Source organism: Crinia signifera, chromosome 2 (genome assembly GCF_055691185.1).
Source record: "Crinia signifera chromosome 2, ASM5569118v1, whole genome shotgun sequence".
Classification (NCBI taxonomy): Eukaryota; Metazoa; Chordata; class Amphibia; order Anura; family Myobatrachidae; genus Crinia; species Crinia signifera.
Genome location: NC_139218.1, coordinates 36,564,117 through 36,591,959, shown reverse-complemented (window position 1 = coordinate 36,591,959; position 27,843 = coordinate 36,564,117). Strand labels below are relative to the sequence as shown.

Here is a 27,843-nt window from a genome sequence, read left to right as displayed (position 1 = left end):
AATTAACCCCTTATTAACCCGCACAGTGACTGACACAGAGTCAGTCACCACATTAAGCCACTATTGCAAAGTGCTTTATTAATGCCATTTTGCATATTTCAACCAATATATATTAATTTTAGATTTTATTTATGTTTTTTTTACTTTTCTGTCTATGTCATATATGTAATGTGTGCTATTTAAATTGTATACCCTTTATTTTTACATAAAAATGTTCAATATATAGTGTGTCCAGTGTTCATTTTCCTTAGTGGGCTTCACACAACAGAGTATACACCTGGCAGCGCAAAGTGTTTATCTTCTTGATTCCCTATTTTACAGAGCAGTCAAATACAACTGCTTTGTATTTACCGATGGCGTATTGATTCATATTAGTGGCCGTATATATTGCCGTTAATACGAATTCGTACAGGCAGCCTGCATGGATCAGTCAGATCCGTGCATGCTGCAGTGTAAAAAAAAAAAAAAAAAGATAAATTAATTTAAAAAACGGCGTGGGGTCCCCCCCCCACAGCCGTAACCAGCCCCAGGCTCAAAGAGCTGGTCCTGGTTGTAAAAAATCAGGGACAAATTTGAGTAGGGTTCCCCTTATTTTTTACAACGAACACCAGGTACAAGGGCCGGTCCTGGTTCCCAAAATACGTGGGACAAAATAACTAGGGATCCCCCGTATTTTAAGAACCAGCACCGGGTCCAAACAGCCAGCATGTTAATGCCACAGCCGCGGGGAGACTTTTTATACAAGTCTCCCGGCCAAAGCATTAACCCCTTGACCGGTCAGCATGGGCAGGGGTCCTGGGGAAGTGGGGACCCCCAAAGAAGGGGTCCCCCCCTCCCCTCCAGAACTTACCTGTCCATGCTGAAGCCTGGAGCTGTCCTCGATGCCCTTGGGCGATGGGCATTGAGCTAATTAATTGTGTAAAAATAGATTAAAACTATTGTATATTGCTGGTGAACTATGAGTCCCAGCAAGCCTCCCCGCATGCAGGACTTGGAAAACCAAAAGTGCCAGCATGTGGGACATTAGTAGTCCATCAACTAGTCCCCATCATCATCCAGTTCTAATCCGGTCTCCAGTCTCCTTCTTCTTTACCTTGGTCCTAGAGTCTTCTTCAGTACTAGCTTCATTAATGCTCTTAGCTATCTCATTACAGATGCATTTACATAGCCATTCCAGTATACTGGTCTGTGATACTGACCACCTACAGATACCTTACATCCTATTCACCAAAGCCCACTACTATTTACTCAACACTGATGTCTGTACTGTGCCTTAGTAATGGCATTGAAATACCAGCAATGGCCCTAAAATTATTGTGACTGCATGTGAGAGACTGGCCCACTCTTTCCATAGTCTGGAAAGTTGTGAGCCGCCCAGACATTCTGGGACAGATGGCAAGCATTCCACAAGCCTGGCAGATCATAAATGGAATAGGTTACACGGTCATACAATGTGGTAGACATTCCTCTCTTGTGACCAAAAGGGGTGTGTCCTCCAAAGGTGGGGGCATGGCCTCATGGGAAGAGAACATTTACTATAAGATAAGGGTGTGGCTTAACTGGATGGGAGCATGACTTCATAGAAGACCCTGATACATCATCCCGGGGGGGCGTACCCAACATTCCTGGAGGAGATGCTGGGCTGCCCCTCGAGACTATGGCTGCACTGCACTGAGAATGTCACATAGAGAAGCCTGCATTTTGGTGTTACCCCCTGAAAGTGTGTTACCCCGGTGCGGTCAGCTTTCCCCTTATGACACATCTACCTACTCCAAACTGCCCACTGTGCCACCAATTCTCCTCAATCATTACAGTACCGTACAACGGATAGGTCTTCTATTGTCTCCTGTTTTGTATAATACATTGTCATTCTGACAGTGACATAATGTAATTATCCTTTTGTTGAATGATTAATTCCTGTGTTTTAGCGTCTTAACTTTCACTCAGAGGTTTACCGTACGTCTGCCCGGCCTACTTCCTGGCTTGCGCTAATCGTATTTGTATGTTTATCACATATTTACTGTATTTACACAAAATCAAGGTCAAGTTGTTCACTTTGTTCTCCTTTGTTGTGAGAGAGACGAGGGTTTAGTGGATCCCTCGAGTGGCGGGGGATGAATTCTGTTTAATACGCCCCTGCAGCACAGAAAAAAGATTAAAGATCGCTACACAGCAAGAAGTACAAAAGCGGCTCTGTGCTGTGACCACACAACAATATTTAAATAGGTCCCACGGTGAAAAGAAATCCATGTCTGAAGAGCCTGGATCAGCCTTAATTCTACTACAACAAAGAAGTAGGCCAGAGAGGAAGACAAAACCTCTACCCTGTGCTGCCTCTTTCTCATCGTTATTATTCACAGTTCGCATTATTCAGTCTGAAGCAATTAGTGTTCCAAGCAAAATGTTGCCAACTTCCCCAAGCCACTATTATCTCAGCCTGACAGCTTCTATTTTATGCAAATTTAATTTCACTCACTGCAAAATGGTTTCACCGACGCAGTGTCAAAAAAAGCTTTCGTCACTGGAGGATTCTTCGCCACCAGATATTCCTTCCACTTATCGGCATAGAAGCCTGTAACACACACACACATGAATTACGAGAGTCGAGATCTAGAAAATGTTATTACACTGCGTCACATTGATCGCTCTTGCAAAAATAAAAGTGAATACTTCATGAAGATAATTTAGCTCTGTTACTGTACGTATCTTTATACAGGTAGTGAGGATTATTTACTCGCATTGCTTAAAAGGTGTGAATCTGCATTAAAAACAGAGGGGTAGATTTATCAAGCTCGGTGAAGTGATAAAGTGTCTGGTTTTTATCACCGGCCAATCAGCTCCTTCCTGTCATTTTTCAAACCAAGCCTGTAACTTCATAGTTAGGAGCTGATTGGCCGGTGAAAAAAAACAGACACTATGGGGGAAATTTACTAATATGAAAAACATAGTTTTTCGTATTAGTATTTTCCCTACGACTGCATACGACTGTTTCAGCCGTATGCACAGTCGTGTTCCGGAGGGGAATTTACAAAGCAGTCATACACGACTGCTTTGTAACCCTCCGATGTCGTACTAATTCGTATTAGCTGGCCATATATACGGCCGCTAATACGAATTAGTGTAGGCAGTCTGTACGGATCAGTCAGATCCGTGCAGGCTGCACTGTGCAAAAAAAATAGAAAAAATAAATAAATAAATAAAAAACCAGCGTGGGGTCCCCCCCACAGCCGCAACCAGCACCAGGCTGAAGGAGCCAGGGCCGGTAATAAAAAATCAGGGAACCCGACAAATAGGGGTTCTCCGATTTTTTACAACCAGCCCCAGGCTCCAGGTCCGGGGCTGGTTCCCAAAATACAGGGGACAAAATAACTAGGGGTCCCCCGTATTTTAAGAACCAGCCCCAGGCCAAACCAGCCAGCAGGGTAATGTCACAGCTGGGGGACACTTATTATATAAGGTCCCGTTGCCAAAACATCACCCTACTGACCAGTCAGCCTGGCCAGGGGCCCTGGGGAAGTGGGGACCCCCCCAATAAAGGGGTCCCCCTCCAGGACTTACCTGACCAGGTTGAAGCCTGGTGCTGTCCCCGGTGGCCCTGTGCGGTGGCCACCGGGCTGATTTCAGTGTAAAAAAATAGATGAAAAACTATTGTTTAAAACTGTGGAACTATGAGTCCCAGCAAGCCTCCCCGCAAGCTGGGACTTGGAGAACCACAAGTCCCAGCCTGCAGGGCATTAAAGGGCTCGCTGGCACTTATAGTTCCACAGTAATAAAAATAGTACAATAAATACACACTGACACAATGAAAATAAAACTTTAATACATCCATTACACACATTGGCCCTTATTCAGATCTGTGCGGCCGGAGCCGCACACGGTGCTCCGGCCGCACAAACCAATCCCCGCCCACGATACGGATCGCCACGGCCGTCCGTACACGGACGGCTGGCGATCCGCAAGAAAATGGTGGGGCGTACGCCTCCACCATGGTGGGAGCTGCCCCTTGCATTCGATGGTCGGCGACCATCGAAGGCAGGGCCGCACGCCCCACCAGGTCCCGCAAGCTGAGACCACACGGACAATCGTCCGTGTGATAGCTTGTATGGGGGCTGAGAGCTGACATCCGGCGACGTCAGCTTCCCGCCCCCATCACTGGCGTCATACCCTCATTAGCATGCATACGCCCCGCGTTTGCATGGGAACGCCCATGAAACGCGGGGCGTATGCATAGGGAAATGAGGGTATGAAGCCCCTCACGCCCCTATACGCCCCCTTTGCGGCGGACGAACTACGTCTGCGGCGAATTGGGCTGCACATGCGCAGATTGACCTCTGCGCATGTGCAGACTGAAAACATCGGCGGTACGGCCGCACGCGGGCCGTACCGCACGATTCAGAATAAGGGCCATACTGATACTTACCTATCTTGAGCCCGTAGGTAGCCCTCGGTCCTGGTGTCCGGTGTCCTGTGTCGTCCTCCATGTCCATGTCGGCGGTCCGTGTCGTCCTCCAGATCCATGGCGGTGTCCGGGTCCGAAGTAATCCATGGTGGAGCTGTGGAAGGAAATCCTACTCGCCTGGTCCTGTGGTGAAGAGGTCTTCTCTTGATCCGCCGTAGTTCAGGTATTCTTCAAGCTGCCGGCGCTCCCCGCACTCTCCGCATCGGACTGAGAAGACACGCAGAGATATTTCATACTCTGCGCCTCTTCTCAGAATGATTTCAATTGGCCGCCTAGTGGCCAATCAGGAGCCGCAATCTTGTGATGTGGCATTGTGGCATTGCATTGGGATTAGGGTGGCCAATCCCGGGATCGCCAGGATTTCAATCCCGGGATTGGAGTTTCCAATCCTGGGATTTTCGGGATTAGACTGCGCATGAGCAGTCTAATGCCGGGCAGCGTCTGAGCGGGTGCTCAGCAGCTGCCCGGCTTCTCCCTTCCCGAGCAGCGTGGCTCTGCACAGCGTGCCGACGTCAGAGGTCAGGCTGCGCAGGCCACACAGGCTGCCTCCATGCTGTCCCTGGCCCAAACACCCACCCAGCAACAGACCAGACCAGCAGCGGTCAAGGCTGACCAGCGGACCAGCCCGCTCACCATCAACCCAGCTCGTCCTCCCACCCTGGCTCCATCTCCCCTGCTCGAGCACCCACCCACCCGGCTCCCGGCCGCACCATGCATCTGTAAGTAAATATGCGGAGACGCAATTTTTATATTAGGGAAGCCAATCCCGGCAATCCCGGGATTGGGCATTTTTCAATCCCGAATTCCGGGATTGAAAAAATGATCTGGGATTGGCATCCCTAATTGGGAATAATGGGGCCCATATACCTGCAGCGTATTGGGGCAATCCCAGGACCCCCTGATGGTCACGATGGGGGCATATTAAACATGTGTAAAAATCCTGATTTCCCGATCCTAACAGGGATTGTGGGATCAGAATTATTTTCACAGTACATGCTTAATTTCCCCAATCAACCGACAGATCACGAACGGCGGCCATTGATGATCGGCGATCCGTCGGTTGAGTGGGAAAATTAAGCATGTAAATAGAATTTGGATCCCACCATCCCCACTAGCATCTGGTCGGCGGATCTCACAGCTTCCAGTGGGTCCGCTGATTGGAGGATGGGCCCCTCTGGTGTATGGGCCCCTTTGAATGCACATTTCAGAAAAAGAGAAGCTTGGTGCAAGGACACACAAGACCTGACACATGGTGTGACTGCAGCAATAGCATCTGTAGATTGGGAAGCAGATGCCAGATCGACAATCTAAATTGCAATTTTAAAATATAGCTGTGCAGTTTGTCTGAACTACATGCAAAATCAGCCATTATTTACCCTGCATGCACAAAAAATAAAATGTGTGTTGCAACATTGTTTGTTCCAGATATAAAATTATCTTGATGGCTTCCAACAAAGATCCAGCCCCAAAGCATTATTTGTTTGCCAAAAAATAAACTACTTACTGTACCTAAAACTGGACAGGTGAGGGGTGCGTACTCTTTGCAATCCAAGCATTTTCCTATCCTGTAATCTCTGTAATTTCCGCATGGAAAAGTTAAAACGCTACAAGTCTCGTGTAATGATGAGATGTACAGAAACACTGACCGCTGGTGATCACACTTGAAGTATTCAGATCCTGCAACAAAAAAAAAAATGCAAAGTATGTCACATAAACAGAGAGAGAGAGAGAGAGAGAGAGAGAGCATTGGGAGAGAGCATTGGGATGTTGCAACAAATGTACAGTGTGGTTTTTGTAAGGAAAAAAGTTAACAACTCATTATAGAACAAGGGCCGCATAGGCTTGAGTGTATTTAAGAGCCTGTGAATTTGTGATTGTTAAATAAAGCTATTGAAAAGATAGGATAAGGCCAAAAGAAATCTCAGGTGAGTAGCAGTTAGATCTTCCAATCAGGTAGCATAGGGGCGGCAGCTTAGAGAGGGGCATATAGGCAAGTGGATAGGAAGGACTTCCTCTTTGAGTCTGGATTCCCACCCTCCCTTCCCTTTCTCTGTGCTACCTGGCTTACAGGCCTTTCACCAAATTTGATTTGATAGCTTTAATTATAAATCGGCGAGAAGGCGCTCTCAACCAGCACTCAGGTGGGGTGTCAGGTGGTCTCTGTGCGGTGTGCCCCCCCCCCCTCTGCCAGGATGGCGGGCGAGTCCCGACTCAACGCGGTGGGGTGTTGGGCATTTCCTGGAGGTGTTCTCGTCAGGCCATAGGAGGGGTGTGGCATGTCCGTCACAGCACAGGCTGTACCCACAATTGAGGGATGTTAGCGGATTGGGGCGCCCTGGGCACTGCCATGAGGAACATCCGTGGGGGATGCTGGTCTCAAGTGCTTTTCTTGGCCATCCCTTAACAAATAGGGTCATACCAGTTACAATAAATATTACATGACCTTTAAACTTACGCAGTTGGTGTCCGTGTCTTATTTTTAGTATAAGGTGTTTCAGTGTGAGTTATTTCTAGGCTTAAGAGTTAAGTAAAGGTATAGGCCAAACAGCATAATTCACTAGGCGCCTTATACATTCCCCTGTCATGGTTACAGTGGCGTAGCTTGGTTTTGGACGCCCCCCCGACGTTAATGGGGGGGCGCCTCACACCCCCCCCCCCCTACCCGCCCCTCTCCCCCCACCGGCCGCCCGTGCCCCCACACCGCCGCAGGCTTACCTGTCTGCGCGTCCCGGCTCCTCTCCTGGTTAAACCAATTCTATGGAGACGGGCCACGATAAAATGGCCGCCCCATAAAGCAGACAGTTCTCTGAAAACTGTCTGTGGTATGGGGGCGGCCATTTTATCGTGGTCCGTCTGCATAGAATTAATTGAAGCCAGGAGGGGAGCCGGGACGCGCAGACAGGTAAGCCTACGGCGGTGTGGGGGCACGGGCGGCCGGTGGGGGGAGAGGGGCGGGGAGGGTGAGGCGCCCCCCCCCCCATTAACGGCAGGGGGGGGCGTCCAAAACCAAGCTACGCCACTGTAACCATGACAGGTCATTATGACGAATACAAATGTTTGCTGGGCAATTTTGACACCTACTGTATGCAGAGCCAGATTAAGGTCTAAATGGGCCTGGAGCTAAAAATTATCAATGGCCTAATATGCGCAATAATAGGGGTTGCAGCCAGCACCTAATAATGTGGGAGGCGTAACCAGTGTTCTGTTTGGGTGGTCTGCTCATGGGTGTGTCTGTATTTGTGTAAATACTTTCAACTAATTATATATATCTGGAAAAGGCAGGGGGCTGGCATAGGAAAAATGCAGGGAGATATATTGGCGGGTGCCCTCCAAAGGTGCACCCGCAGGATGCCGATGTCCAAAGATACTTGCGGGGTGAGGCGACACTCCAGTCATAAAAAAAAATACTGAAAACCGAAACTTGGTAGACAACATTTCAGCACCTTTTATGTGGTCACCTAAGTTTACCACACCATATACCCCTTATACTCATAAATCATGCAACACAATAGTAACCCCCTTATACTGTACTTGCCTCTTACACATTATGCCACATGGAATGAGCCAAAATTCACACTGACTGAGCCAAAATTCACACTATGGCACAGATTGAGTCAAAATTCACATTATGCCACACAGATTAAGGCAAAATACACATTTTGCCACATGGATTGAGCCAAAATACACATTATTATAGCAAACAGATTGAGCAATAATGCACAATATGCTTCATAAATAGGGGCATTGCGCGCTGAAGGCGTGCATTAAAAATTTACACCAAATTTACACCATAATGCCCATTACATGTTAAGCCAAACACCATATTCTCCATTACGTATTATGCCAAACACCGTAATGCCTATGAAAAATGATGCTACTTAAGTGTTGCTTACCAACATGTTCATTGCCAGGGGTTCCATGCTTATTGCCAGGGGTTCCATGCTCATTGCCATGTGGGATTACATGCTCATTGCCAAGGGGCAATACATGCTTGCAGTAACTGGGGGATAGCCGCCGCCGGGCAGAAATGACAGCCATTGACAGCTTGGCAGAGAGCAGGGGGCTGCCTGGCTGTATTCAGAGCACTGCATGTCCCGGCTATTTGAAATAATACCCCTTTTTACACCAGAAAATGCAGGGATTTACCCGGAAATATGACCCCAAGATCATGCAGGGACATTCCCGGACTGGACCGTTTTACACCAGCCTAGTCCCTGCATTTTTTTATGTGAGGGGGAGAGAAAACAACCCCCGCCCCCCTTTAAACAACCAGCTAGATCTTCGGAACCAACTGACCGATTTACATGTAGGCTTCAAATGATTTTGGTCCCATGAAACTGGGCCATTTGGTTCCAGAGAAATCTGTCAAACAACATGAACAGCCATGAAATGACATTTCAGAAATAAAAAAAAATTGGTTTACCCGCAATATCTCTAGAACCAATGAACCCATATGGACAAGGTATCAGATTGAAGGCCCAGCGATTTGGGTTTGACTGAGATCAACCTCAAGCTTCTGTGATGCCGGAGGGGGAACTGGCAGCCGTTGGAACCGGGTGGAGGTCGGAATTAGCGGGTCCCATGTTATCCTATGGGGAAAACGTTCCAGGTTTGCCTGTCGGTATCTCCGGTTCCCGGGGGGCTACCGACACGGGGCTGGGCTCGTTGAAAAGCTCTGGCCCTCAGTTACAGAATGGGCCTATTTGAAGAATGGGCCTGGAGCTGTAGCTCCATCAGCCCCATTGTTAATCCGGCCCTGACTGTATGTTGACAAATTAATTTGGCACACAAAGGGTTGATATTTGCAGGTACTCCTCATTAACAAGTATTTTGGAGGATATATCGCAAATACGATAAAATATAAATATTTCCATCAGTAGGGTACTTGGGAGACTTTTACAGCCTATTGGTATTACTCTCAAAACCTAGGAGTCAGGGAGGAGGGAAGGTTGACCATAGAGCAGGGAGAGTAAAGTTCCCCATACATTTATGCAATTTGGGACGATTTTACCCGATTCCGATGGATCGGGACGAGAAATCGTCCCAAACCGTATGCTCGTCCTGTGCGGATCGGAGTCGGAGGTCGGTCCGACCTCTGACTCTGACCCCCTCCTGGCAGCAGAGAATAGGGTCGCATCTGATACATCGCTTGCGGTCCTTCTGCTTGTGATATATTGCATGCTATCCTGCCGCCCAGGAAGTTCCTAGATGACTCAGGGGATTAGATGGCTATAGGCTGCTGTGACAAGTCACTATAGTGTATGGCCACCTTAAGCCTGGGTAGGGAGGAACCACCCACAGAACATCGAATGACCATATTCAGGGTGTTTGCTGCCAACGCTTGGTGCAGAGCAGCTTGCAACCCATAGATGTCTCAGGGAACACAGGTAATATTCTCAGGACAATTCTCTCCTCTGCCATCCAGGGCAGTTACAGGTCTCATATCAAATTTTGCTCTTATGGCCTAGAAGTAATTAACATTTATAAATGACATTACCTGCTAATATGGTTCTAGGACAACCTGGCTGATCAGTTCCTCCATTTGGGTAGAAATCAATATGACCTAAAGTTTCCTTATAGCCAAGGCCTAAAATTTAGAAAATAACACGTTTAACTTACAAACTTATATATAGCCTAAATTACACAAGCTGAATTAATGTTTCTTTTAGCACCCTGTACCTGTCACAGTTTGTTTTTCTGCCTGTGCTTCTAACACATCCTGGCCTGTATCACAGTGCTTAGATACAGACCAGAGTGTGATAGAAGCACCAGAGCAGAGAGCTAAACCTCAGGTAGGAAAGAAGAACTTTATGGGTTGTGACAGGAGCAGAGTACATACTTACATAAACAGTATTTACATATATTACAATTGCCTTATAGCAGTGGCAGTAATGGATTCAGTATTGAATCCCGGCGGTCGGGATCCCGGCGTTCAGAATCCCGACGCCGGAATCCCGACAGCCGAAATGCCGACAAGGGGGGGACGTGGATGGCCCCCCCTTGCGGGCTCACTGTGCTCGCCACGCAGCGGGCCCGGTGCCTCGCTACGCTCGGCACACTAATTTATTCTCCCTCCAGGGGTGTCGTGGACACCCACGGAGGGAGAATGTGTCGGCATTTCGGCGGTCGGGATTCCGGCGTCGGGATTCTAAACGCCGGGATCCCGACCGCCGGGATTGTAACTGCATCCTGGCAGTAACATGTGGGAATGGCAAATCATTGAAATTATTGTTTGGTTATTACATATATTAGAAACGTTTGACTTTGTGATGTTGTCTGCTTGCATACAGCACTATGGCTATTCAGGTAATCAGGGAAAGTGCACAAGAACAAGGGCTGCCATAGGCAAATGCATGGGAGGGGGGGGGGGGGGTCTGGCTGCCCAGAAACCCCCCTCCTCTTGGCAAGTTCCTTAAATAATTATAACAATAGCACTGGTATATAATATGATCAATAGAGCTGCCACCACACCATGCAGTGTACGGGACAGAGCAGAGCTGCTGCACATGCCCAGTGTACCAGCTTCTTCTACCACATTTACTGTATTTGTGGCTCTGAGCCCTCAAACATTGCAATAAACCAGAGAGCAGCTGCCAGGAGGAAGAGACAGGAGCCTTACCATGAAGTAGGAGACTGTGAGCTTAGAAAGTGCAGTACTGGTTCTATTATGTTTATGTATTTATGATATGTTTTACCTTTTCCTGACCACTTATTTTTTTTTAATGTTTGAAACAGCCCATACTATAGACCAGTGTTTCCCAACCCTGGTCGTCAAGTACCCCCAACAGCGCACGTTTTCCTGGTCTCCACACAGAATCACAAGTGACATAATTAGCTCCACCTGAGGATCTTTTAAAATGTGCCTGAATAATCTGTGCACCTGCTGGTGACCTGGAAAACGTGCACTGTTGGGGGTACTTGAGGACCATGGTTGGGAACCACTGCTATAGACCATCTGTGCTGTTAAATATTAATACTGTATTTCATACAGTATCCAGTGTATAAAAATACCAATTTTTAGGGCTTTTACCATTCCCCCAGATTCCCATTCTTACTCCAATGCAGACTGGGAAATTTTGGATTACATTTGGAAACCCCCCTCTAAAAAACATGCAGCAGGATTCCATCCCTATGTAAAGTGGCTTTGGAAAGAGGGTTCTGTGCAGTTATAGCAAAAGTGCATGGTTCTTCTGAGCCAGAGCCTTTTGCCATCTTCTGTCCATGCATCATCTTCCCACACATCAATGCATAAGATACTGGGTGACCTTTCTGCATTAACAAGGTTTAAATACAGAAGATGGACATTGGATATACAGACATGGATCTGGTCATTAGGTAGACAGTGTCTATTTAGGTCAACGAGGTTATAATGTCATCAAATTCAAAAGGTCGACATTTAAACTGTCAACACAAAAATGTTCATTTTTAGAGTAACAGGTCTGGGGTAAAGTTTAAGGATAAAGGGGGCATTTCAGACCTGATCAATCAGGGATGAATTCGATCCCGTCTGCCAGGGTTCCATCCGCGAACATGCGCATGTACAAACCCCCTGTGCGAACATCTTTGATGAGTATCACACTCGCCGACGCATTCGTTCTGTCAGGGGAGGGAAGGGGGCGGGCATGGCACTGGAGCAGGGAACACCCAACGTTCTATAGGCGTTCCACTACGAACGCAGGCAACCTTACCCATGTTGGCCCAATGACCCATACCCAATCCAACAATTCTGATGAGCACGTATATTTACCATCGGTGTCTGAGTGAACAACATCCACAAACTTGGCGTCCGTGTAGTGCAATCTGTCCTCCGGAGGCTTCCCATTGTACAGCGGACCAGCGGGATCCAGACCTAACCACCAATGGAGAACAACGAACAAAAGATAGAGTAATACAATGGTCTTCACTGTGATACAATATTGTTCATTTATAACTGCATAGAAATACAATTACAATCTGCATGGTGACAGCAATACATTATTTCATGTTTTATGGATTTGTTATGTTTCCAGCTTAGGCTGGGTGCACACTGGGCCTAATTCAGCTTGTTACACGCAGCCGCTGCATTACGGAATGGGTATGGACCGTTAGGTCAACCCAAGAAAGGTTGATAGGGACTTAAAGTCGACAGGGTCCTTAAATCGAACCGACGGAAGGTTGACAATGCAGAAGGCCGACACGTTCTTTTTTGTTTTTTTAAGTCGTCTAGAACTAGACGTTTAGTTCTGGACACTGTCTAATTGTGTGCGGCAGCCCCTTCTGCATTGTCGACCTTCCGCCGGTCTTAAGGACCCGGTCAACCTTCCGGTGTCGACCTAAGGAGTGTTGACCTTTCTTGGGCCGACCTAATGACCGTATTCCCACAAAACACATACCTCATAACTATCCCGATTTTTGCGTGACTGTGGTACAGAGTAAGGTACAGAGGGACGAACACAGGCTTTTCATCTGGTCTATATATTTATTTACATTATTACCCCCCCCCCCCACCCCCCCTCGCAGCTACCCATTGACCAAGTTTATACTGCCTTTACTCTGTGTTTTGACAGTGCAATATTCTCCCGTGCAGTTTGCAGCCAGTAATGACAAGAGGGAGGGGTCCCCCTGTCTGAAGTGACCCGGGCCCAATGTTCCCTCTAATTCTAGGAAGGCTGTGTGCGGCAAAAGATTTTGGCTGTGCAACTTTGGAAGGAAATTTACATTTTTGTCCGTCACTTATATATAACTGGAAAATGACATTCAGCATTTGTGTTAACTTTACTTCAAAATGATATTAAACATTTAAACATTCAAAACACAGCACACAATGTAGTTAATGGGTGAAACACACATTAAATGAGTCCACAACTGCAAAAAGGGACCACTGCTGCTTTGTGCGCTCTGTTGTAATGTCTGTGCGCACACTCGTTGAGTTGTGTGCGCGCGCACGTGCGCACAGCTTAGAGGGAACACTGCCCGGGCCCCCCAAAGGCTTAATCCAGCCCTGCATCCGGGTGCTAAGGGTATGTAACAGTGAGTACAGCTGTACAAGCACATACTGCTCAATAAACCACACTACCGGATAAGTCCCGGGCTGTGACTTAGGTGGATCTGCTATTTACTCTGCTTATTTCTACCACCAAATAGTACACGCAACAGACAGAAGAGACCACTTCACCAGCAAGTCCCATGTACACATTGACGTGTCATGTGCACTGCACTTGAAGCCAAGACTTGTGCTCTCTGTTGGCGGGATGTATCAACATACATCCGCGCCCTTCGCACGGCAGCCGCCGCGATGCTACCGCATATGTACTAACATATGCGGCCGGCATCGGGCTGCGGTAACGGAGACCCCCGCGATACCTGTGATGTGGGCTGCGGGGGTCTCCGTCACCTCCCGGCGGCTGCCAGCGTCCCCCTGCGTCTCCTCCTCCCCCCTGAAGCCGGATGTCCTCCCGGCTGTCACACCAGGGGGAGGAGGAGGTTAAAGGAGGACGGGAGGGGGGGCGGCGCGCGGACGGCGTACGTCGGGCGGCGAAAGAAGCCCATAGGCTTCTATAGGGTATCGCCACCCTCTGGGTGGCGATACCCTGGCCTGCGAAAACGGGGCGAACCGGTGATAGTACATAGGAAAATGCGGTAAAACGGGGGTTTTACCGCATTTTCCCTTTAGTACATCCCGCCGTGTAGCAGTTACTTACCACAAATGCATAAAAAGTAATTATGCATAGAAAACAGCAATTATTTGAATGTAACAAGGAAATAAATAATGCATTATTTCAATAAATGTGCGTATGGTCTCTGCTATCGCCATCTATAGGTGATAATAGTAATTGCAGGACCAGTGTGAGACTGAAGCAGCATTCAATCAAAAAACTTCTCCATAAAACAGTATTAGTGTTGTAATGGAACCCAAAGACGCACCAGTTATTCTGCCGATAGAACCGTTGTACATTTTTCCAACGAACCCAGAGATATGCGCCCCAAGGCTGACTCCTATCATATAGATGGAGTCCAGGGACCCCCCTTGGCTCTGTAAATATAAAACAACAATAATATAGTAATTAGTTACCGGAACACATTTAATTCCATGTACGCAAACCCAGGTTTAGTGGTAATTTCGTAATTTTTAAAGAATATTTTTCCTCCCCATATAAGGCAGGAAAAACCATCGGCAGAAACATTTTTCTACCTTACGAGAAACCTGTAATGAGATATGATGTACAGGAGAAGAGTGGCACCGTGGTTAGTATTGCTGTCTCAGAGTGCTGGGGCCATGGGTTAAAATTAATTTGTTTAAACGTTCAAACTCACACAAAAATGGACTCTGGTATGAGGAAGTAGCTGTAAGCTCCGACAGGGGGGGGATGGGTACTGAAAAAATTCTCTGTATGCCTTGTGTAATGCAGAGGCGTAAGGAGGATGGCGAGGCCCAGGTCAGATCTGCCAAGAGAGGAGGGGAAGGGGGAACTAATTACCCAGGTCCAAATTAAGGGGTGAAGTGCAGCCCCTGTTGCCTCACAGCAACAGCTGCATCAGCTCTTTTCAACCCAGCACATGCTGCTGTGTTCTGGGCTGCAGTGTGGCCAGGGAGGTGCTAAGAGCATTATTATTTTCTGTATTTTATTCTAAGTGTGCATGACCACGCCTCCCACACACCCTGAAAAATAGCTGGGGCGCACCCAGGCGCTCTGCTGCCCTGGCCCCGGTACTTTGAATGTGTGACCTAACAGAAGATGATGTGACCACATCTCCTTTTTTTGGTACTTGTGTATTATCACGGCGTCTATCGCATCGCATACCATAAGGCATGCGATGGTATTCGATGTGATACGATATTGCGCAATGTTCTACAATGTCATACAATTTTAAAATTGTATGGCATTGTATATGGCATACAATGCCATACAATGCGATGGGATGCGATTATAACTTGTATAAGCACCCTAATGGGTGCTTACAATGTTAAATGCACCCCACCGCCACCCCCCAGTATAAACTTGAACCGGAGCGCAGCGAGCCCGCGAGGGGCGGCGGTACACGTCCTCCGACCTTTTCATACCCCCACTATCCGTGTCGGCATGGAGTTGATTTTATAAAGTGTGGCGAGCACAGCGAGCCACCGAGCCCGAAGCGAGGGGCCGCACATAACTTCACAGGTATACGCGTTCGCTCGCCACGATTCGGGCTCGGTGGCTCGCCACACTTTATAAAACCAACTCCACGCAGACGTGGATAGTGGGGGTATGAAAAGGTCGTAAGACGCGTACTGCCGCCCCTCGCGGGCTCGCTGCGCTCGCCATGCTTCGGGTTCACGTTTATACTGGGGGGGTGGCGTGGGGGTGCATTTAACATTGTAAGCACCCATTAGGGTGCTTATACAATTTTTCATCGCATAGGGGGCTAAAATCGCATCGCAATGAAAAAATCGCACGATCACAAAAACAGGAAAATTAGGTTTCGTGGTGTCTCAACGCCAAAGGATCTACAGGGTTTAGGGGTTGCCACTGTGCCCCTCATGCACAAGAATATCAAAAGGGAGGGACAGCAATCCATGCGATTACTCTTCCCTCAGAGAAGACTGTTGCTGCTCAGTGGCATCCCAGCACATGGCAACGTGTGCTCGGCTGACTGCCAGAAGCCACAACACTGTCAGGTAAGGGGCAGGATAAGCAGGGCCATTATAAGGCTTCTCAGCACCCTAGGCAAAACTTCAATACTATTAGGCAGCTTTAGGCAGTTGCCTAGGGCGACGGGATCTGGGGGGGTGCCACCAAGTCTGATTATCAAAAATTCAAGGATGTCTTTGAGGATCCTTGTACTTAATGCAGATGGCTGCTGTGGAACTTTTAAGACCTCACTTCCATACTTTCCCTTGCATAATGCCTTCCTTTGCTGCCCCCTCCTCCTTGTACTCTGTCCAGGGAAAGCAGTGGACTTGCCCACCTTCCCAGGGTGCTGGGATGACCACCTGATATTTGGAAGCCTCCCTGCCATTCCGGAATGTCAGGCAAGTATGCCTTAAGGGGTTGGAATGTGGTAATTGGTGGCAGTAAGGGGGGGGGGGCATTAGGTTTTGCTTAGGGTGCTAAGAAGCCTTACACCGGCCATGCATACTTGCCTAACATTCCAGAATGGCAGGGAGGCTCCCAAAAGTCAAGTGGTCCTCCCAGGCCCCTGGGAAGGTGGGCAAGTCCCCTTCTTTCCATGGAGGCCTACCTTTGCCACCCACAACAGAGTGCAAGGAGGAGGGGGCAGCAAGTAGGGAAGTAAGCCTCAAGGGAAGGTATGGAGGTGAGGTCTTAGAAGTTCCACAGCAGCCACCTGCATTAGGTACAACAAGGAGACATCCTTCACTTTTTGATAGGCAGACTTGGTGGCGCCTCCCCCCCCCCCCCCAGATCCTGGCACCCCAGGCAGCTGCCTAAAGCTGCCTAATGGTAGAGCCGGCCCTGGGGATGAGCAGCCCATGTGTGCAGCTGCCAGGCTCCTACAAGTGAATATGTATCTTATACAATGGGTGCAGGACAAGTCGCATAGAAGGGCCCCTTGGCAAAGGGGGCCCCACACTGCCCAGCCTGCACCCAGAGCAGACCCCAAAAGTGCCATGCAGCAGGTTTCCTGATTTGTAATCTGTGGGAGCTGTCTTGTTTTGGGTGATAGCAAAAACTCTGAAACTGCATTACAGCCTTTGATATCTTCTGAACATGTGATGGTGGTGGTGGTGGTGGGGGGGGGGGGGGGGGGGGGAGTGATACAGTATATAAACATATGAGAGAGTGGAGAAGACTCACGGACCCAACCACTTTCTCAGTCATGTTATTAATGCTTAGTACAGGTGGCATGAAACCATTAATGGTTGGTGGTTTTAATATGTGGACATCCCGTCATGTGCTACACAGTGAGATAATAAGGGATCGGGCTTAGCGCTGTGTCAGGGGCGGGGCTAAGCTCCATGGCCCCTGTGCTGGAAGGAAAAATATCTTTGCTTCCTCTGTGCCATTAATAAAACTGTGAGAACATTGTCATTGATGTAAAAACAATCAACCATTGGCAGCCAACCATCAGTGGTCGATGTCCATCCCTAATGACTGCTGACTGACAGATACTGATGTTAGATTTTATATGATACTGAGGTTATTTCTGGTGCATGACTCAGGATTTATCAGTGAGAACCTTTTACACAGTGTAGTACATGATCACATAAGCAAGGGAACCTGTTTGTGATTCAGAAAATACTGTACATTCCTCCACAGTCAGTGGAGGGAAAGTGACTCATTCTAAATCGAAAGTTACACACTGCTTATGTCAGAGATTTCAGGAGAGAACGAAAGGAGAGACAGACGAGAGAGAGAGAGATAAGAGAGAGAGAGAGAGAGAGAGAGAGAGAGAGAGAGAGAGAGATGGAAGGGGTGGGGGTAGAGAAAAGGAGGGAGACAGAGAGAAAGAAAGAGGTAATAGCATACTTGCCTCCTTTTGAAAACTATTTTCAGGGAGATTATAGTTGGTACTAGAATTTTGCAAAGCGCCCAATAGAGGGGGCGTGTCATGCTCCACCCACAGGGCATGCTAGTCCCACATATGGAGACCATGCCCCTTGCCACTAGTCCACCCCCCTGAAATTTCGTTCATGTGCCATCGGAGCTTGCTGTGTCCCTCTTTCCTTCTCTTCAATGTTGGGAGATATGCAACAGTACCATCGTCTAGATCATGGGTCCTCAAACTGCGGCCCTCCAGATGTTGTGGAACTACAAATCCCAGCATGCCTTGCCACAGTTTTGCTATAAGGGAGTGTTAAAACTGTGGCAAGGCATGCTGGGATTTGTAGTTTCACAACATCTGGAGGGCCGCAGTTTGAGGACCCATCGTCTAGATGCACGGTACCTCATGTACACTCCTATTTATGGCCTTGTAAACTTATATGGAATCCAGATGCCAGGACGCCGCTTATTTACCCGCGTAAAGATCGGCTGTGGCTGCCAGTGCGGCAGTAATGCTAGTTAGACACCGGCGGCTGATCGGCAGCACCATGGTCAGGATTTCAGGATTTTGATAAAGTGGAGAGTGATAAAATACCAGCCAATGAGCTCCTAACTGCCATGCTACAGGCCGTGTTTTAAATATCACAGGAGCTGATTGGTTGGTAATTTATCTCTCCACTTTATCGCTTTTTGAAGCTTAGCACATGTGGCCCAAATTACCAACCAATCAGTTATTAACTGTCATTATTCTAGTTCACTCTTTCTGACAAAATCCTTCTTAACTGGACAAAACCATGTGTGCTGCAGGTGGGGCAGATGTAAAAAGTGCAGAGAGAATTAGATTTGGGTGAGTTATTTTGTTTCTGTGCAGGGTAAATACTGGCTGCTTTATTTTTACACTGCAATATAGATCTCACTTTGAAGTAGAACCCCACCCAAATCTAACTCTCTCTGCACAAGTAACATCTGCCCCACCTGCAGTGCACATGGTTTTGTCCATCTAAGAAGGATTTTGTCAGAAAGAGTGAACTAGAATAAGGCCCATTATCTCAGTCTACTTTATCTCCATCCAAGGCTTATTAAATAGGCCTCATTATACCATATTGGCCATCCCACGGTGCTGTACATGGATCTGCAATGACATGCAGCGGATTTATGGGACCGATTCAGATTTGATTGGTAATCTTCAAAATTGCAGTTGACTGAGAGTAGATAGCTGCCTACCAAACAGAAAGAGAATGATTTGCAAAATGATCCCTAACCGCTACCCAATCGCACAACCTTGCGCAATTCCCCAACCATTGAAAGGGCTTTGCTATCTGTGCAAATGCGAGTAATTCTGAGGCTTCCACTAATCTGCGGCTCATAACGGCTGAACGAGGCCGGCGCTGATGTCACAGACCATCCCTGTAACGGATTGGGAACACCTGTTTTTTTCTGCCACACCCAAAAAGCGGCAGGTTATCACCCCCAAATGCCGGCTTCCTGTCAGTCATCCTCAGAACCAGAGGCAGAACTCTAGGAGGCAATGGAGTCATCTGCCGCCGGGCTCCTGCTCTCAAGGGGGCACCTCTCCACTACTGCCAGTTTAAATCCATTAATTGAAAGCCATCAAAATCGCTTCTGTGGCTGAGTTCTGAAATATATATGTGTTCTCCCTCTCTTTCTGTACCTACATACAGTTATAATATATATTTCAAAACAGACTATATATAGTTTGAATAACGTTGTGTGTGTGTGTGTGTGTGTGTGTGTGTGTGTGGGGGGGCACCAATATTCATCTTGCCACCGGGCAACTGGGACAAACTTACGCCACTGCTCCGAACGCATTGCGTTTACAATCCATAAGCATTTTCAGTCACTATTCACCCTTGTTTGATAATTGTCCAATTTGCAAATTCTCTAAACAGTAATCAACTCAGAATCGGGCCCTTAGACAACCAGTGAATGTGGTGTTGTGGAACTGCAAGTCTCAGCAAGTGTTCCTAGCCACAGTCTAGTTCAGCAATAGTTGCCTACGTCATGCAGTTATGTCAGTACATACAATATAAAATATAGGCAGGACAAACATTCTGCCAGGACATCTGTGTAGCTTATGACCTTACCAGCATATTGTCAATAAGGGATTTCAGTATAAGTGCAACATCCCGGCTTTTGGCGGCAGCATTGTGATACAACAGTGTCGTGGCTCCCCGGTTCCAATCCACTAAGATAATATTGAAGTCATTGATTGCGAGCAGTTTCTGTACAATCTCATCTAACCATACCGGAGGGGACCCTGTGGGCCTGTACCCGTGGGTGATAAATATCGTCTTCCGGGTTACATTCAGATACTGGAAAGCCGTTGTGTTCTCCTTGTTGAGATCCCCAGCACAGTTTGCGTTTTCTCTGGTGTAAAGCAACAATTTCACCTCTAGCTCTGTGCCGACAACTGCGTGTTGTAAACTGAGGTCTGTAAAAAGGTGGCATGTTCCTTCCGCCTCTGCAAACAACAAGAAGGTAAGATACAATAAGGTTTATCGCCAATAACACAGGAATGGGTATAAATGGTCAAAAAAGTTGCGCAGCCAAACACAAGCGCTGCCTGTCAACACACTAGGGCTAGGCATTCACCCACAGAACCTCAGGGTGCGTGCAAATCACAACAAAGTTTGTGCCACAGTGGTGCTTAGGTGTTAAGCAAACAGGAATGATACAACCTTCACTATGGTGTCAGATTTTCAATGGAAGTTTGTTCAAAGAGCATCACATTTTTCAATGGCAAATTTCTCCACACACACAAACTTAAATCCTGTTCACAGGATTAAGGTCGCCATCACAGTGTAATATTGCTGATTTTAAATAACAATTTATTGTTCATACATCACACTCACATAGAAACATATAAAACTAGTAAGCCTGCTCAAAGCAAAAGCTTCGAAAGCTAGTTGCTTCTGTGTGTGAGAGAGAGAGAGAGAGAAGGAGAGAGAGAAAGAGAGAGAGAGAGAGAGAGAAAGAGATGTAGGGTGACATTTTATAGGATGAGAGATCCAGAAAGTGAGAGATTTGGTAAGAAATCTCCAGTTTTCTTTAAAGTGGCAATCATTTACACTTTAATATCAAACTGGTTTTGCAGTGTAAATGATTGCCGCTTTAAGAAAACTGGAGATTTTTTACCAAATCTCTCACTTTCTGAATCTCTCATCCTATTAAATTTCCCCCGTAGTTTCACTCACTGCCAACAGATGGCAGTGTTTCGGAGACACACAGACACTAGACATATATATATTTACACATTTTATGTAATCAGGGCACTCACTTAACAGCAGTAAATCAATGCTTTTTATTCCATCAGATCCGTAGGTAGCAAACCGACGTTTCGGACCTATCTAGGCCGTTAATCATCGCAGTCTAGATCCCACACAGAGCAACTGATCTCATACCACAAGTCACACACTTAAATAGGGCTCTAACCAAATTGATATTATGCACCTCTTTGACCAGGAAATACCCGACATTTACCATCTGTTCCTATCACTCAGTTACAAATGGATTAAAACAAATATCTATATCCATGTGATCATAAGTCAATATTCACATGAAAAAATCACATGGAAAAATTTCACACATAAGAATAATAGCATAAGAAGCGCTCACCATGAAACTGTTCCAAATGCAGTGGAACGCAAACCCCTTCCTGTGGGCATTTCCATATGCATCCCAATAGCCCAACATCCTGAGGGGTAGGCGTGTATCAATACTGTCAACACAGTGCCTGCCTTTCCGGGGGAGGATGTTTTGTAACCGTGAGTGCATACCTCCCAACTGTCCCGCTAAATGCGGGAACGTACTGGTTTTTGGGGACGTTCCCGCTCCCTCCTGCGGTTGGCAGTGTCCCGCTGCGGGGGGAGGGGCAGCGGGACACTGCCGGCCGCGGGAGGGACACACTGCTCCTGTTGCTGAAGAGGAGTCACCCCTCGGCCGGTTACACCCATGTGTAGCCCACACTCCCACTGGTACTAATTACGTCACCTGTGTATATTCTTAAAACCTGGACTGTGATGGCAGAGTTTGGGAACCTCTAGATTATGGTGTAGTTCTTACTGTGCTGTCATGGGGGCATCATGGACAGTGTAATGTTTAGCATTACTGCCTCACAGCGATGAGGTCATGGGTTCGATCCCCACCACGGTCCTAACTGTGCGGAGTTTGTATATTCTCCCCGTACTTGCGTGGGTTTCCTCCGGGTACTCCGGTTTCCTCCCACAATCTAAAAATATACTGGTAGGTCAAATGGCTTCCAACAAAATGAACCCTAGAATGTCTGTGTGCGTGTACATGTGGAATATAGATTGTAAGCTCCACTGGGGCAGGGACTGATGTGAATGTTTAACTATACTCTGTAAAACGTTGCAGAATATGTATGCCCTATATAAGAAACTGTTAAATAAAATAAATAAATATACATAAGTGATGTCACGGATACAGCGCTGAGATATAAGCAGTTACTGTATGTGAAGATTAGATATGACAGTTTGGGATATCGCATAATGTATGGAGAATGTACTGAGTTTGCATTCGATAATATAGTCGCATACTGTATATGGCAATATATAAAAGTGGGCTATATGCTGTGTAGTGGCATATACGAGTTAATATAATAGTAATATTGTACATTTACAGTTGCACTTGGAGCATAAAGTCAGTGGCAGCAGCGGCTACTGCCTTATGCTGGGTACACACCAGGACGACTAGGGCCCGATCCCCTCAATCTAGATCCAATTCCGACCAATTGGATGTAGATTGTGTGGTGATTGGGGCCTTTTCTGACCTGCTGTGGACCGATACCGATCCGATGGTCCTGCGGGTCGGTCGGTCGTTATTCAGATCCTACCTGCTGCAGGTAGGATCTGAAGAACGACCATACAGCCGGGTGCGGCTCGCCATTGGATCGGACCCGCTCACGGTGCACATCGTGAGCGGGTCGTGCCCCCCCGCATCATCGTGAGCGGGTCTAAAGAAACACTGACGACCCGCTCACAATGTGCATCGTGAGCGGGTCGTCGTGGTGTGTACCCTACATTAGTGTAGCAGGGAGGCTGCCACTGGCCTCGCTGTCAGCTTTCTGTTGTCAAGGGTCTCCTTCGCTGTCCAGGGTCCTGGCACCTGTACTCTGCCTGTCATGCGGGTGACTGCATCGAAAGATCTAGGCTTCTATGTGCTGTACAATAACCTTTTTACTACGCTGTATTTATTGTGGTATCATTTCTACAACACGTGTGAAAGAGAAAGAAGGAGTAGTTGTGGTTCCCTGTTTTCACTACACAATAACCACGGGGCATGCTGGGAGGGATCCGTGTCGGATCCCTAACACAGTAGTGCTGCGAAGAGAAGCACATAGGCTTCTATGTGGTTATGCGTAACCGTAACTCCCGCAGCAGAGCCTCGCTGGGAGGGTCATTAGTGAATTTGAAAAATCGGTTATAAACCCCCAAAAAGTGTCAGCACTCACTCTACAGCCACCACGGGCAGTGGCGTTGAGAGGGGTTGCTGATTACTTTTTACCCAGGCCCAGGTCTTCTGGAGGGCCCGGGTCCCTTTACCCACTCCCCCGCTGCATGGAGCCAGGCAATAGTGAGAGAGATGACAGGCTGCAGCCGCAGCACAGCCACTCTCCCCAGCTCAGCACAAGCTGCTCAGTGCCATGTGGTGAGCTGGGGAGAGAGACCGATGCAGTGGCAGCCTGTCATCTCTCTACCGCTCATTTAATTTTTATGGGGCGTGGCCTCGCCCCCACTGCAGGCCCCATCCCCACCCAATGGCCACGCCCCCACTGGTTTACTGGAGCCCGGTCGACCTGTCAGCGCTCCTGACCACGGGGCCAATTGGCTGGAGGAGGGAGTGACTGATGATAGTGCCAACCCATTACTAGCAAGGCCTGAATTGTGGCAGCGATCCAGCATGTGCAATTCTGTGTTTTTTATAAGAAGGAACAAAATTTTGGCCTCTGCTTCCCACAGAAGATATTAACCAAGCGAGCTAAAATTTTTAACATGTGTTATTGGTACAAAGAGGTATCTTTCTGCGCTTTCTTCAGAATTCGATCCTCAAAAAAAAAAAAATTCCACCCACCCTTCCCCCTACCTCTTATTCCATATTATAGAATGAATAGTGGCCTCCGCTACATATCTGGCTTCCCACAGAGGAGTTGCATTGAAGCCACCACTACTGGAAACATAGGGGGTACAGACATCAACTCCTTTTAAGCTATATCTGAAATGTGTGGTAGGTATCATTGGTGGTAGAGGGCTCAGAACTCTCTATCATCGGGAAGCGGTCATCTATTAGAATGAACTTAGGTCTACAGTCATTAGGTCGACCCCACTAGGTCGACTGGCAGGAAGGTCGACCTGACTTAAGGTCGACATGGGCCAAGATCGACATGACTTAAGGTCGAATTTGCATAAAGGTCGACATGAGGAAGGTCGACTGGTCATAAGGTCGACATGGGTTTTTCACTGTTTTTTGAGCCGACATGTGCCGACAGGCGGTATTTCATGCCCTACCATCCACTAGGGCGTGGTGGGAGAATAAAATAGTGTGCCGAGCGCAGCGAGGCACCGTGCCCGAAGCATTGCGAGCGATGCGAGGGTCCGATTCTCATTGCCAACTGTGTCCATGTCGACTGTGTCGACATTCGGATAAAAAAACAGTGAAAAACCCATGTCGACCTTATGACCAGTCGACCTTCCTCATGTCGACCTTTATGCAAATTCGACCTTAAGTTATGTCGACCTTGGCCCATGTCGACCTTAGGTCAGGTCGACCTTCCTGCCAGTCGACCTAGTGGGGTCGACCTAATGACTGTAGACCTAAGTTCACTCTGACAGATGTACCGCTTCCCTATCATCCATGTGTCCTGTGTATTTGTGTGGCGGAGCCCCAAGGCTGTGGTTAGCAATTCCTTTGTAGAACCTCCAGGCTACAGTGGGTACTACTGTATGTTGCCGTCACGTAAATTTTTCTCACTGATAACATTCCAGAACAAACACAGATTCTGAGCACACCCTGTCTTAGATGAATGAGGTATTGGGCAAGGGCAATGGCCAGTACAGTAAATATTCAAAAGAATGTCATAAGCAAAACTTATGTCTTTGTTTGCTATGTGTCCATACATACGCACCCTTTTATAATCCCCTATGCACAGGTACATTTTTACTGCACACAGAATTTTGTACTTCACCATTTAAAAAAAAAAAACTATTTGCAAGAAACGACAAGTACTGTACATATAATCTATAGCACCATACAGACATGGTAACTGCTCTGCCGCACCATACACAGGGGTAACTGCTCTGCAGCACCATACACAGGGGTAACTGTTCTGCAGCACCATACACAGGGGTAACTGCTCTGCAGCACCATACACAGGGGTAACTGCTCTGCAGCACTATGCATGCATGGGTTCCTGCTCTGCAGTGCCATACACAGGGGTAACTACTCTGCAGCACCATACATAGGGGGTAACTGCTCTGCAGCACCATACACAGGGTTAACTGCTCTGTAGCACCATACAGACATGGGTAACTGCTCTGCAGCAACATACAGACATGGGTAACTGCTCTGCAGCACCATACAGACATGGGTAACTGCTCTGCAGCACCATAGATAGAGGTACCTGCTCTGGAGCAACATGCATGCATGGGTAACTGCTCTGCAGCACCATGCATGAATGGGTACCTGCTCTGCAGCGCCCTACACAGGAGTAACTGCTTTGCAGCACCATACACAGGGGCAACTGCTCTTCAGCACCTTACACAGAGTAACTGCTCTGCAGCACCATACATAGGGGTAACTGCTCTGCAGCACCATACACAGGGGCAACTGCTCTGCAGCACCATACATAGGGGTAACTGCTCTGCAGCACCATACACAGGGGCAACTGCTCTTCAGCACCATACACAGAGTAACTGCTCTGCAGCACCATACATAGGGGTAACTGCTCTGCAGCACCATACACAGGGGCAACTGCTCTGCAGAACCATGCATGCATTGGTAATCTGCTTGCTAGAATTTACAATCTAAAGTAAGAGAGGTCTTGGATGCCCTGATTGGCTGTTGTAGGGCAATACAAAATGGCTCTGTTCAGCCATATTGTATTACACCTATTCTGCTGTGTTGTCCCATAGACACCTGGAAAGGATGGTATCCCTCACAATTCCCACCCACTTTGTAGTAAAATATTGGAGGGGGGTGTGATTACGCTATTCTCAGAGAATGACAGGAAGCACCGGCTCTGATTACAGGGCTAAGAAGATCAGAGAAATCCCCATTCTGATTGACTCAATAAGCTGCGAAGCTTGTAACTTACCCAGTCCCTGTGATGCCGCCCCAGCAAATACCCACCGCTGTATCCCCTTACAACCATGCAGCGACCAGACTACCCTGGCAGGCATCGGCCCACCCTTGTACCCATGGGAACGCCAAGCATTTTCATGGAGACGCCCATGAAACGCTGGGCATTCCCATGACACAGCACCACCACCGCCCCCATCTGCCCCCGTCCCTCCCTCCTCTCTTTGAACTGCCCAATGAGTGAGCAACTCAGCCACAGGCGTTCGCAGCTGGGGTTTGCACATGTGTAAATCCAACCGTCCGGGCAGGGGCCGAATTCAATTCACTACGTGTGAACCAGAGTCGGACCCCTAGTTTGCCTAATAAGACGTCCTTGAGACTTGCACAGCCTCCGCTGGTACTGAAATTCTCTAGGTCAGGGGTCAGGAAACTTTTGTACCTTTTAACCCAAAATATATTTAGATGCCCCTTTTATTTGAAAGGAAGGAAATCATATAATTGTAATACACACTGTACCCCAGAAATTGATGATATATGGCTGCCTTGTACACAGCCCAGCAGCCATTGATGATGATGATGGTTACCATGTATGGCTGTGTGTGGTACAAAATGTGTACCACATACAGCCATACATGGTAATCATCATCATCATCATCATCATCAATGGCTGCCGGGCTGTGTGTGGTATAGCCACTGATAATGTGACGTCCAGGCAACTGTTAGTGTCAGAATTACAAGATGATATAGTGACAGTCTGTGCAATGTTATTCCCTAGGCTAGAGATGGGTATACCTTGACAGGAGCCTATAACCAGGCAAAGAAACTTGGCGCTGTAGCGGCAGTACGGACTGCTCACTGCTGAGATGGTGCAGCAACTAGTCCACTCTACTGAAGAAGCGGGCGGACTTGGAGGCGGGGCCCAGGGCATCAAGCAGGGAAGCGTGTTATACACAAGGGCCTGATGCACTGCACTGCACCAGGTCCTTGTACACTACAGTACTGTAACACACACAGCCGGGAAGAAATGACTGGCACTCCAGGGTCTTGGTAAAAAAGCAATGTATTCACAGCAGGTGATAAAACAACCAACGTTTCGGGGCGATGCCCCTTTGTCAAGGTGTGTGTGGTACCCCTATTATTATTATTATTATTATTATTATTATTATTATTATTATTATTATTATTATTATGTTGTTGTAATATAATAAAATATAAAAGCAAAATATAAAAAAGATTCATAAAGTCTAATGACCCCAAACTGACACAAACCACTGGTATGTGGAGCTTGAGAAGTGCCATTTAGTGTACTATTATTGTTTTCACATTTTAACTTGTTGTTTTACAGTATGTGCAGTATTCAATGAGGCTGATTCGCCATGTTTTATGGCGATTTTGTGCTATTTTCGTGCTGTACGGCGATTTTTTGACTAAAACAGTGAATCACCCTATTCAATGACCAGATGGTGAATACATTTCAAGGTTTTTATCGCCATGATTCACCGAGTAGCAATCGCTATCTTTTTATGGTGAAGTGGAATGTGAACTTTTAAAATAAAGTGTTTTGTTTTTTACATTTGGTGTAAAAAAATC

General features: G+C 47.4%; 1 protein-coding gene across 1 annotated transcript in view; it reads right to left on the bottom strand.

Moving 5' to 3' along the window:
* LIPI (lipase I) overlaps nucleotides 1-27,843 on the bottom strand; it is a 39,445-nt gene that overhangs the window by 9,821 nt on the left and 1,781 nt on the right. The window contains exons 2-7 of the mRNA XM_083171908.1: nucleotides 20,025-20,401; nucleotides 14,363-14,471; nucleotides 12,207-12,308; nucleotides 9,957-10,046; nucleotides 5,969-6,136; nucleotides 2,477-2,572 (exon numbers count right to left, since the gene is read on the bottom strand). Coding sequence (XP_083028034.1) covers nucleotides 2,477-2,572; nucleotides 5,969-6,136; nucleotides 9,957-10,046; nucleotides 12,207-12,308; nucleotides 14,363-14,471; nucleotides 20,025-20,401 — 942 coding nt within the window. The remainder of the gene's footprint in view (nucleotides 1-2,476; nucleotides 2,573-5,968; nucleotides 6,137-9,956; nucleotides 10,047-12,206; nucleotides 12,309-14,362; nucleotides 14,472-20,024; nucleotides 20,402-27,843) is intronic.